The following is a 12,956-nucleotide window of genomic DNA, read 5'->3' as shown; positions in this document are numbered from 1 at the left end:
TTTATCATGAATACATCCATCCATCCATTTTCTGTACCGCTTTATCCTCACAAGGGTCGCGGGCGTGCTGGAGCCTATACCAGCTTTCTTCGGGCGTGAGGCGGGGTACACCCTGAATTGGTCACCAGCCAATCGCAGGGCACATATAAACAAACAACCATTCCCACACACATTAACACCTAAGGGCAATTTTGAGTCTTCAATCAACCAACCATGCATCTTTTGGGGATGTGGGAGGAAACTGGAGTGCCCGGAGAAAACCCATGCAGGCACGGGGAGAACATGCAAACTCCACACAGGCGAGGCCGGATTTGAACCCCGGTCCTCAGTACTGTCAGGCAGATGTGCTAACCAGTCGGCCACCATGCTGCCCATTATTATTAATTATTATTATTATTCCTGGAGCTGGGGCTCGGCCATAGTCGTGCTGACCTCATCTCACAGGTTGGGCTCCAGTACCAGTCTTCTTGAGAGGGGTTGGATTCTCTTCCACTCTGGAGTTCCCCATGGTGAGAGACGCAGAGCAGGTGTAGGCATACAGATTGCTCAGTGCTTTGTTGCTTGTATATTGGGGTTCACCCCAGTAGACGAAAGGGTAACCTCCCTCTGCCTTCGGGTGGGGGGACGGGTCCTGAATGTTGTTTGTGCCTATGCACCAAACAACAGCTCAGAGTACCCACTCTTTTTGGAGTCCTTGGAGGGTGTGCTGGAGAGTGCTCCCGCTGGGGACGCCATTGTTCTGCTGGGTGACTTCAACGCTCATGTGGGTCAGAACCCCGGCGGTGTTCTGTTATTGGATTTCTGTGCAAGTCACGGACTGTCCATAATGAACACCAACTACAGATATAAAGGTGTACACGTGCACTTGGCACCAGGACACCCTAGGCCGCCATTCGATGATCGACTTTGTGATCATGTCATCGGACTTGTGGCCGCATGTCTTGGACACTCTGTTGAAGAGAGGGGTGGAGCTGTCAACCGATCACCACCTGGTGGTGAGTTGGCTCCAATGGTGGGGGAAGATGCCCGTCTGACTGGGCAAACCCAAATTTATTGTGAGGATCTGCTGGGAACGTCTGGCAGAGTCCCCTGTCAGAAGGAGTTTCAACTCCCACCTCCGGCAGAACTCAAGGGGATGCGGGGGACATTGAGTCAGAGTGGACCACATTCCCTGCCTCCGTTGTTGAGGCAGCCGATTGGAGCTGTGGCCGTAAGGTGGTTGGTGCCTGTCGTGGCGGCAATCCCGGAAAATGTTGATTGACACCCGCAGTAAGGGATGTCGTCAAGCTGAAGGAGTCCTATCGGGCCTTTTTGGCCTGTGCGACTCCGGCTGGCCAAGCGGCTTTGGTGGTTGCTGAGGCAAAAAGCTGGGGGAGGAGTTTAGTGAGGCCATGGAAAACGACTTCCTGACAGCTTCGAGGAAATTCCTGGTCCACCATCTGATGTTTCAGGAGGGGGTAGCAGTGCACTATCAACAATGTGTACAGTGGGGATCCGGCAATGCTGACCTCAACTCGGGACGTTGTGAGTTGGTGGGCCAAATAAGACCTCCTGAATTCTCCCGATATGCCTTCCCACGAGCAAACAGAGTCCGGGGACTCTGAGGTGGGTGCCCCTATCCCTGGGGTTGAAGTCACTGAGGTGGTTAAAAAACTCCTTGGTGGAGGGAAGTCTGGGCTTCCCTGCTTCAGCTGCTGCCCCCGTGACCCTACCTCAACGGCATTAACATAGGCAGCATTAAATGCCCCTCCCCAAACAATGTTTCCTTTAAATAAATGGCTGATACAGTTTTTTCTTCAGTTTAGTAAATAAACGTATTGCAAATAGACACCTGCTACGAATAAACACCTGGCACTTCTCTTTTTCCTCAAACAGTGGTTGTCCCTTTCATAGACACTGTGTCCCAATTACATCATTCAGTTAAGAAAAATAAACGCCTTCCTCAAATAAACGCCTTGTTTTTCCTTTTTGGCTAGAAAAAACAGGTGGTGACTTATCACCAAAATTCATTGACACTATTGTTCACAAACATACATAAAAAAAATAACTGCTGGAAATGTCACCCAAAAGCCAAATATCCCCAACTTTTTGTGAGTAGTGTAACAAATTATCTGCAGTTGAGTCAATTAATGCATCTCTCAAAATAAACAACACCTTCAAATAAATACCTGGTAAGTAAGTGTAAGTGCATAGATTTAACAAATCTTGGCAGTAAGTACATTTATGAGAATTTAACACAAATATTTTGTTGTGAATACAGTTGAGTAACTTTTGTCTACTTTTTAATCTCCCAACAGCTCCGCCAACATTTACATCGACACCGCCGCAGTATGTGGAGGCAAAGGAAGGGGGCAGCATCCTGCTCAGCTGTTCTGCCCAGGGAAACCCCAAACCTGTGATCAGCTGGCTGAGGGAGGGAGAGGAGCTGGCCACCAATGCTAAATACTCGGTAAGAATAAAAAAGATCATGGTTGCAGTTCAGATTTATGAGCCTGCGCTAATACAGAAGCATGTATTTTTTCCTCCCCACAGATGGCGCCCATTTTAAATCGCTCACTCCGGCTAATATCAGTTAATCATGTTGTTGTGATGTGAAATATAGCACATCATTTGGAAGGAATCTCAAAAATGAGTGGTGCTCAAGTAAAATCTATCAAACATTCAGCAGTGAGTCATGTTTTATTCATAACGTTGGCCCGTTGGGAGTGTTTTTTAATTGAAGATATAGTTTAGTGTATAATTGCAAACAGACTTTATTAGGACCTTACAATATTGATTAGTAGGACCATGACTTTATCCAGTATGACTCATTCAGGTGCTCCCTACATCCCCATAAAGATATATATATATATATATATATCCATCCATCCATTTTCTGAGCCGCTTATCCTCACAAGGGTCGTGGGAGTGCTGGAGCCTATCCCAGCTATCATTGGGAAGGAGGCGAGGTGCACCCTGAACTGGTTGCCAGCCAATCGCAGGGCACATATAAACAAACAACCATTCGCACTCACATTCACACCTACGAGCAATTTATAGTCTTCAATTAACCTACCATGCATGTTTTTGGGATGTTGGAAGAAACCGGAGTGCCCAGAGAAAACCCACACAGGCACGGGGAGAACATGCAAACTCCACACAGGTGGGGCCGGGGATTGAACCCCAGACCACAGAACTGTGAGGCAGACGCTCTAACCAGTCGTCCACCGTATATATAAATGTTCCTTGAATCAATTATTTTTGTTGGTATTGTTGTGCAATGATTTTTTTGTAGTTTTCACTTTTTTTTTACTGGCGGCACGGTGGCCGACTGGTTAGAGCGTCAGCCTCACAGTTCTGAGGTGCGGGGTTCAATCCCCGTCCCCGCCTGTGTGGAGTTTGCATGTTCTCCCCGTGCCTGCATGGGTTTTCTCCGGGTACTCCGGTTTCCTCCCACATCCCAAAAACATGCATGAATTGGAGACTCTAAATTGCCCGTAGGCATGACTGTGAGTGCGAATGGTTGTTTGTTCCTATGTGCCCTGCGATTGGCTGGCAACCAGTTCAGGGTGTACCCCGCCTCCTGCCCGATGACAGCTGGGATAGGCTCCAGCACGCCCGCGACCCTAGTGAGGAGAAGCGGCTCAGAAAATGGATGGATGGATGGACTTTTTTTACTTATTCATTTGTATTTTGAGTTCATTTCAGTTTTTGTGTCGGTATTATTTATTTATTTTTTAATTTTCTATTAGTTGTTTTTTTCATTTGGGGGTTTACAATATTCTTTTCTGCTTTTACTTTTATTTTACATTTTTTGAGTTTTTGTAATGTTATTTTTTATTTTTTTATTAGGATTTTAGTCTCATTTTTATTTAAATGTACAGATTTTTGTGCAATCATTATTTTTAAAAAATATTTTCAGTTGAAATGTGTATTTTAGTTTTTTTCCCCCTAATTTTATTTCATTTCATTTTTTCAGTTTTTGTGTAATTTGTATTTTCACATTTCATTTTTATTATTTAGTATTTTATTTACTATTTTTATTCAGTTTTTACCTTTATTTTATTTTTGAGTTTTTATGGATTCGAGTTTTTATTTAGTGTAGGTAGCATTTTATTTGACTTTTATATTTTTATTTATTTTGATTTTATTTACTTTCATTTTTCTTTATTTTTACATGGTTTAAAAAAAAAATTATGCTATAGTTTTAATTTATTTCATTAATTATAATTGTTCCGTCACTGATGGTGTAGTGGTACACTCGCCTGACTTTGGTGCAGGCAGCGTGGGTTCAGTTCCTACTCAGTGACGGTGGGAATGTGAGTGCGAATGGTTTTCCGTGTCTATATGTGCCTTGCGACTGACTGGTGACCAGTTCAGGGTGTAGTCCGCCTTTCGCCCAAAGTCAGCTGGGATAGGCTCCAGTGTCCCGCGACCCTAACCAGGATAAACGGTGTTGAAAATGGATGGATGGATTATAATTGTTTTTATTGGGTTAGTTTATTCAAAGAAGTCCAACACAGATCTGAAGCTATGTATGTTACTATGTGCTTTCTCTCCACCAGTCACCCTGACTAAACGATTGGACAAACTTTCTGATTCATTAATTGTGGTCATCCATATTACATTAGTCCTCATTTGGATGTTTTGCTTGAAATAACAAAAAAAATAAAAATCCCAAACTGAGCGGAGGGCTGATCAGCTGTCCACTGATATTTTTCTTCTTTGGGAAACGTGTGCTAAGAAGCTTGTCTCCGTGTGTGTGCGCGCGCGTGCGTGTGTTTCGCCGTGTTTGCTCACCCACATGCTCGTTTCCACAGAGACTCTCCAGAGAAATGCTGGAATGTGTCAGACAAAGGCTGGAGAGGTGGGGCGACCGGGGGTAATCGTCATGGTGCTCTTTACTTAACTTTATTGCTTTATTTATGTACATTGGGAAAAGGGTCCATAAAATGAAGATATTCAACAAAGCAGCGTACATATTGTATGTAGGTGAGCTTGTAACTGTCCTCTAAATGTTTTGTAGCTTGAGCTGAGGAACTGATATCTTGCATTCCGGGACACTGCAGGCAAGATGCAGCGTTCCAATTAAAATCCATTACAAATTGACAGTAGGATTATTTGATACCTTAAAATGTGACAATTAATTGGAGGGCTTCACGCTTGAGTCACTCTCAACTAGTCTGCTCTCTAAAGAAGCCAAACATGATGCCAGAACTATTCTGTCCATTATGGCACTGGCATGCCATAGAAAATTTAATAATTTTGTCGCCTCAAATAGACACCTCCTTCAATAAATGCCTAGTACTGTCTGCAGCTGAGTAATAAAAAAACTCCTCTCACCAAATAATACACCCATCAAACAAACACCTGGTACTCTGGAGCTGGTACTCCTTCAATAAATGCCTGGCGCACTCTGCAGCTGAAATCAACACCTCTCCCCAAATAACGGCTTTGTGAAATAAGCATCTGGCACTGTGCAGCTGAGTAGATAAACGCCTCTCCCCAAATAATGCCCGAGTAAATAAATACCTTTTCTCAAATAACACCTCCTTCAAAAAAATACCTGGAACTCTATACAGTTCACTAAATAAATGCCTCTCCCCAAATAGCTGTCTCCTTCAAATAAACACCTAGTACCCTAATGAGGATTGAGTATTGAAAATGGATAGAAGGATGAAATAATATAGAAAAAAACATTCCTATGACTTTGTTTGGCTTTAATATTGATGCAAAAAAAATGGTCAAGGACTCCTAGTTCTTTTTTAAAGTTGTCATAAATTGTTTCCTAAGCTTCAGAATGGATCTGCTTCACAGTTTTTCGCAGTTTGCTTCACACTCTGACTCCCAGCCTGTTGCACACGCACTGACGTGTTAGGTAATCTAGCAACCGTACAGTCGCTTACAGCATGTCAGACGGAGAATATGCGGCGTCCCTTGGCCAAGTTCCGCGAGGTTAGCCCTTTTCTCCCTCAGCTGCATAATGGACTGACTACAGCTGCGAATGACTTGAATGGACACAGCATCACAACCTACTGCATAATTTATGGGGAAAGGCTGTGGGTGTGGTGTGGTGGGGGGGTTCTAGTGTGTTTTTTCACCCTTTATTAGTTGTCATCAAGTAAGCTCAGAAGATTAAGAAGAATGAATTTGTTAATTTTCGTTCATTTTACCCATCACAGTGAACACAGCTAACACACACACTTGTTAGTAGAACACTGGAGCAGGGGGCAGCATTTAAGCGCCCAGGGAGCAGTTCGGGTATCGGTGTCTTGCTCAGCAATGACAGGCTGCATATTAACATGGGTACCACATGCATGTTCATACAACCTTCGTATCTTTTAACTTAGTTTTTCTTCATTTTATTTCTCAGGCACACGACGGAAGCCTGACCATCCTCGGCATCACCCGCGACGACAGGGGGGCGTACACATGCAGAGCCTACAGCGACCAAGGGGAGGTGCTGCACACCACCCGTCTGCTGGTGCAAGGTACAAGTCGGTCGCGTGCCCAATAAAGACTGGAAAAGCACCAAGAGGAAAGAAATTGTACAGAGTGCTGCTTACAAGGTCTTCTGCTGTCCCGTCGTGGTCTTAAATAGGCAATTCTTTGACTTGAAATTCACAAACAACCTTGGATAGCGAGCCGCGTGCTGCTTCACCACATCAAAAGTGCTCTCTTCAGACGACCTGTCTGTGTGCACGTTACACTTTCCCCTCCATTACCTCTGACAGGCCGACATATTGTAGATGTCTCCTGTGGAGCTCAGCTCCTGTGAGGGTTGACGTTAGCATCCATAAATAACAAGCAAGTGTTGCTTTTAAAACACAACAACAAGGTAAGTGCAGGATTTTTTTCCTCTCTCTTAGGTCCGCGTACGTCCGTCTCCCCTGTCAAGGTTTGCCTGTCTGGGCTCTGCCAGTCATGTTCGCTTTCAAGCGGTTGTCCTGAAACTTTCATGAATCATAGCATCTGATGTTACAGCAAGAAGACTGTTGATTTTGAATGATATTTAACACAAAGGCTGCAGGTTGTAGTGCCCAATTCCCATTTACACAATGTCTATACAGTAGTCCCTCGTTTATTGCTGGGGTTACGTTCCAGAACCCCCCCAAGATAGACGAAAATTATATTTATTTCATCTTTTATGTATATTTTAAAGCTGTATGCATAACACTAATACAAAGGGTCCTGATAGTACATTTTCACTGATCAACAACAGGGGGCAAGGGGTAGGGGCGGGGGGGGGGGGGCGAGGGCAAACTTCAACAAGGGGTGGGAAGAGTCCTCCACAGGGCTGCTGATGGTAACTTTTTGCCATTCAACAATGGTCCATAAATGTGAGGGGCAACTGTACATTGGAAATCCATTCTTTAAACGGGGAGGGGCGGGCCGGGGTGTGGGGGACGACGACCCCGATCTCCCATATCAGAAACTGCCCCTGGTCTGCAGTGATATACAATACATTAGTCGATGTAAATAAATGATTTCCCCCAAAATCACGCAATATAATAAAAAGTCTGCGATATAAAATTTGTTTTTTTTAATTTAAAAATCTGTAATACAGCGAGACAGCAAAAGGTGAACTGCGATATGGCAAGCAACGATTGTATCCTATTTTTCCATGTACATCTCAAATGACACAAATCTAGTATCGGCTTAAAAAAATTTCCGTGTGAATTTAAAATGACCGAACCTTGCCGCAAATAGCAAAGAACAACAAGTAATAGATGCCTATAATAATAGTTGAAACTAGGGATGCACCCATACCACTTTTTTTTAAAACCCAGTAGCCTACAAATAAAAGTTCTTACATTTTAGTACACACCAATACAGAGTACCGATACCTGATAATGCCATGACATCTTGAAATTGTGTTGAAAATGTTTTATTTTAAACAATTATTGTTCAAAAACGAAATGCCTGCGACCCTAGTGAGACTAAGCGGTACAGATGATGTATATATATATTGCATAATTTCCATATTTTAATGTTTAGCTTTGGTTTTTGTTAAGCCATTCTGGTGTGTTTTAGATCATTGTCATGCTACAGAACCCGAGTGCGCTTCAGGTTGAGATCATGAACTGCTGGCCGAACAGTCTCCAAGATTTTCTGGTAAAGAGCAGAATTCACAGTCGTCCAGTTCCTGAAGTAGTGAATCAGTGTCAGACCATCACACTACCACCACCATGTTTGACTGTTGATATGTTTGTTTTCTGAAATGCTGTGTTACATTAACGCCAGATGTAACAAGACACACACACCTTTCAAAATTCGTTTAATCAGTCCATATAATATTCTTCCATTCTTAGTCTTGGGAATAATTCAGATTTTGTTTGTTTGTTTGTTTTGTTTTTTTCAAAGACAAGCCTCTATTTTCTTTTTGGTCAGCAGTACTTTTTGCCTAGGAACTCTGCCATCGATGCCATTTTTGCTCAGTCTCTTCCTTATTGTTGAGTCGTGAACTCTGACATTAACTGAGGCCAGGGAGGCCTGTAGTTCTTTCAATGTTGTCCTGGGTCACTGCACTGTGTTGTATCAGTGCATTTTTACAAGGACAAGTATGTACAAAGTATTGGGACCAATACTGGTTTTGGTATCGGTGCATCCCGAGTTGAAACTGTAAATATACCACCACAAGCTCCAATCCCAGAACAGTTCATTATCATTTCAAATTTACATTACCCTTAAAAAGAAATGTCTGACAAATCCACTAGCAACTCTTCGCAACTTCCACTTACAACCTGGGCTAATCCTACCCCTTCCCAGACATGCGTCACTTCAACAACCTATCTATTTTGGATGATATTCAACATAAAATGGCCTAGGTAGCACAATCAGTGCATGTATGGATTAGTGCAAGACACCTGTTGATGTTGAATCATATACATTATATTGTAAGCTAGCTGGAAAAAAAAAAAACGGCCCAGCAAGCAAAACTCTAAAAGTTATAATTATCTAATAATAATAATAATCTTCTTTAAACTGTCAGATTATGTCAGATTTTTATTGATGTTGAATAGTATTCAACATGTATCTTATGTAGCTGAGGCCAAACGTCAAATCTCTGCATGTTCATTTTGAGTGCTTTACCAGTGTTGATTTTCAGTTCAACTGATTATGCCTCACTGTGCCTGTCAGTCGTCCACTTCTTTGTGTGAAGCTGGAAACGAGCAGCAGGCTTTTTGCATCTGGGCCCGCTCATGAAGACATCTTACCTTTCATGGCTTCTGTTCGTTTTAACTTTTTTTTTTTTTACGGTGAGTTAAGAGCGAGAGGACCCGAGGGGATGAAAAGGTTACAATGTGAAGCACGCGCAAGCTCAACTACCACGACCGTGTCTGCCGTACTGCGTTGTGTCATCGCTCTGGTGATTTGGAGTGGAAATGATGCATGTTACCTTTGTAGAAGAAGAACAGGTTGAACATTCTTAGCTGTCATACAAGTATAATGTTAACCACTGGAAAATATGCACTTGTGGAGTTAAGCATTTGTGGAATAAATGCTTTTATAATGGGTTTTACAGTGGTACCTTGACTTACGATTGCCCAAATGTATGAGCTTTGCGAGTTACGAGGCGTCGCACAATGGATATTTTGCATTGCATTGTGAGCAAAAATTTGACTTACAAGTTCGCTTTTTCTTACCATGGGTCCTAAGAAAGTGAGCGTTGAGAGATGAGCAGATGATCTTTATTCTTGCCTCCCTGAGTTTTCTCGGTGCAGTTGGGAGATAGCGAACAGTTATTTCAGAAGTTATTTAATAATGAGGCCAAGTGTGCTTGCTTCAAGCTGTCACTTTAAGCTGTCAAATTAAACACACAATTAAATTAACATAAAAAACATTACACCCTGTATATTTAACCAAACTACATAACTTTGTTTTACGAAAGTCGGCTAGCTTATTGCTAACACACAATGCGAAACACTGTGGAGGTGCTAATGAAACTAGGATTGATATTGCAGTAGTTATAAACATTTTGAACAAAAACTGTGCAGCAACACATAAAGACAGAGCATATAATATTTTTACAGGCAAAAACTACTATTAATGCAGCTTAGTTACGACAGTCTTCATGTTTCATCATCAAATCTATGGGGTATTAAATGTATGTATTATAATGCCCCCTGGTGGCCAGGGTGCACACTTCAGACGAAGCTGCACGATGTCCATTGAATGAAAGCATGTTGCAAAAACTTTATTTACATTTAATTTAATTATGTCATTAGTGTATGTTTTCATACAATACAACAATGTAGAATGCTTTTTCTCTCAGTTAAAAAAAACTTAAGAGTGTATTGTTTTTTGGGATGCTGGACGAGATTGTCATTTCCATTCATTTCAATGGGCAACATAGATTTCAGATGTGAGTAATTTGAGTTACAAGTGTGGTCACTGAACGAATTAAACTCATAAAATGGTTTTAGAATTGCATGGCGGGCCTGATGTCTTTTTAGTTTTAATCTCGGCAAAAAACAGGCAAAATTATAAACAACAGACTTCACGGAATTCTGTATATTCAGTGCTAAATACTGCGCTACCTTGTGATCACAAACATAAAATTGTTCACTTGAAACACGCTGTTCAAATGTAAACTTGCATGATGAGCCACATGCTGCTTCACCAAGACAGTGGCTGATCATATTTAGCTAATCAAATGTTCTCACTGGCCGTAAAATAGCCAAAAGGTTGTAGGTTAGATGAAGCTGAAGTCCCAAGAGATTCGATGAAGTATCACGTGATTTGAAGTTCCACCGTGATGTTATTGGTGAACAACACTACCAATTATCCGCTGGTTTTTGTTTTTTCTTTCAGGGCCTCCGTTCATTGTCTCCCCACCAGAAAACATCACCGTCAACATATCCCAGAATGCACTCTTCACCTGCCAAGCCGAGGCGTATCCTGGAAACCTGACCTACACCTGGTTCTGGGAGGAGGAGAACGTCTACTTCAAGAAGTAAAAGTGCCAGTATAATTAACAGTCAAAATATGACATTATCATTATTATTTGACATACAGTATCATTAAAGGACAGTCTTTTAATGTTATTATAATCAGAACCTTTTCTTATTTTCTTCGACTGCCTTATAGTGAGGCATCCATTTTGACTCGCTTAAGTTGCCTATATGGGTCATTCCCTTATTAAGTGCTGAAAGGAATTGTGGCTTATTTTATTTTGACTGTTTCTTAAAAAGGACATCCTTAATTGTATTGTCTGAAAATGATACAAATGTTTTCATTTTATCTTTAGATTTGTTTGTTTTTATGTGGAAAACAACAAAAAGATTTGGACATGCAAGCTTTTCATTAGAAAGGAAGGATAATATTATGTATTTCTAGTTATTCTATCTATCTATCATATTTCTAGTTATTCTATCTATCTATCTATCATATTTAATTTCATATAATAAAAACAATTACAGGTATTTAACATTTATTACAAATATTTCATAAAACTTGAAATTATTTTTGAATAGAATGTAATGTTTGGATTTATATGAAACATTTTAAAAATCTAATATTACAAACTCATTTTTATATTTCATAATACTTTCATTGAAAATAAAATGTAACTTTAAATTTATACAAACTTTTAAATTTTTTATTTTACATTTAAATTAAATGTACCCTCTATGCTCTTATTTGAAAATAATAAAATACAATTTTGAATTGATTCAAAATAATAGAACTGTACAGTTTCAGTTTTAGTTTTTTTTGAACATTTAAAATAAATATTTTTTATTTGTAATCCCTTAGTTGAAAATATTTCAATTTAATTTTGAATATATACTAATGATAAAAAATAATACAAACTACTACTTTTTGCATTTAGATTGAATAAAATATAATCTTTAATCCCTGAATTGAAAATGTGTTTCATCACCTATGTGCGGGACTTTTCAGAAGTTTGTCATGCTCAACTCTTTGACTCTCTGCTTCTCTCTCATTGCCTATTCATTCATGTACCTCGGAGCGTTACGTGAGTGTGTGTTCAAATAAAAGCATGCGTGTCCTCCTTGCAGTGACCTGAAAGTGCGTGTGCGCATCCTAATTGACGGCACCCTCATCATCTTCCGAGTCAAGCCGGAGGACGCCGGAAAATACACATGCAGCCCGAGCAACAGCCTCGGCATCTCGCCATCGGCGTCGGCCTCCCTGACCGTTCAGTGTGAGTGTTGTCGTGGCAACCGTGTGTGCTGGAGGGGAGGGCGGGTGGAGGAGTGAAGAGCATAGAGGCTGCTCTATTATTTCACACTACTACAAAGTCACCTTGTCAAATTTCAAGGTCACATGATATGATGATGATGATGTAGCCATCTTCATTTCATGAAGTGGCAATCTTCAGCTCATGATGTATTCTTTATTTCATGAAGTAACCGTCTTCATCTCATGATGTAGTCTTCATTTCATGATGCAGCCTTCTTCGTTTCATGATGTAGCCATCTTCATTTCATGATGTAGCCTTCTTCATTTTATGAGGTAGACATCTTTATTTTATGAGGTAACCAGCTTCATTTAATGGCCGGCTATGGCTCAGTTGGTAGAGCGTGTCGTCCAGTGACCGAATGGTCGCCGGTTGGAATCTCGGCTCCAACTGTCTGCATGTGGAAGTGTCCTTGGGCAAGACATTGAACCCTAATTTGCTTCCAGTGGGTCCGGCAGCGCCTTGTATGGCAGCAGCCGCCCATTGGTGTGTGTGGATGGGTGAATGTGAGGCTTTGTAAAGCACTTTGGCCATTGTGATGATGTAGATAAAGCACTATATAAGTGCAGTCCATTTACCATTTAATGATGTAGCCATCTATATTTCATGATGTAGCATCTAAATTTCATATTGTAGCCATCTTCATTTCATGAGGGAGCCATCCCCATTTCATGAGGTAGCCATCTTCATTTTATGATGTAACCATCTTCATTTCATGAGGTAGCCATCTTCATTTTATGATGTAACCATCTTCATTTCATGAGGTAGCCAT

General features: G+C 41.1%; 1 protein-coding gene across 6 annotated transcripts in view; it reads left to right on the top strand.

The window, feature by feature from the left end:
- igsf9ba (immunoglobulin superfamily, member 9Ba) overlaps positions 1-12,956 on the top strand; it is a 94,741-nt gene that overhangs the window by 48,444 nt on the left and 33,341 nt on the right. For all 6 annotated transcript variants that reach the window (XM_061782489.1, XM_061782490.1, XM_061782486.1 and 3 more), the window contains 4 exons: positions 2,298-2,449; positions 6,353-6,470; positions 10,795-10,936; positions 12,003-12,148. In XM_061782489.1, the coding sequence (XP_061638473.1) occupies positions 2,298-2,449; positions 6,353-6,470; positions 10,795-10,936; positions 12,003-12,148 (558 nt within the window). The remainder of the gene's footprint in view (positions 1-2,297; positions 2,450-6,352; positions 6,471-10,794; positions 10,937-12,002; positions 12,149-12,956) is intronic.

Source organism: Phyllopteryx taeniolatus, chromosome 8, assembly GCF_024500385.1.
Source record: "Phyllopteryx taeniolatus isolate TA_2022b chromosome 8, UOR_Ptae_1.2, whole genome shotgun sequence".
NCBI classification, from domain to species: Eukaryota; Metazoa; Chordata; class Actinopteri; order Syngnathiformes; family Syngnathidae; genus Phyllopteryx; species Phyllopteryx taeniolatus.
This window is presented reverse-complemented; position numbering and strand designations above follow the sequence as displayed.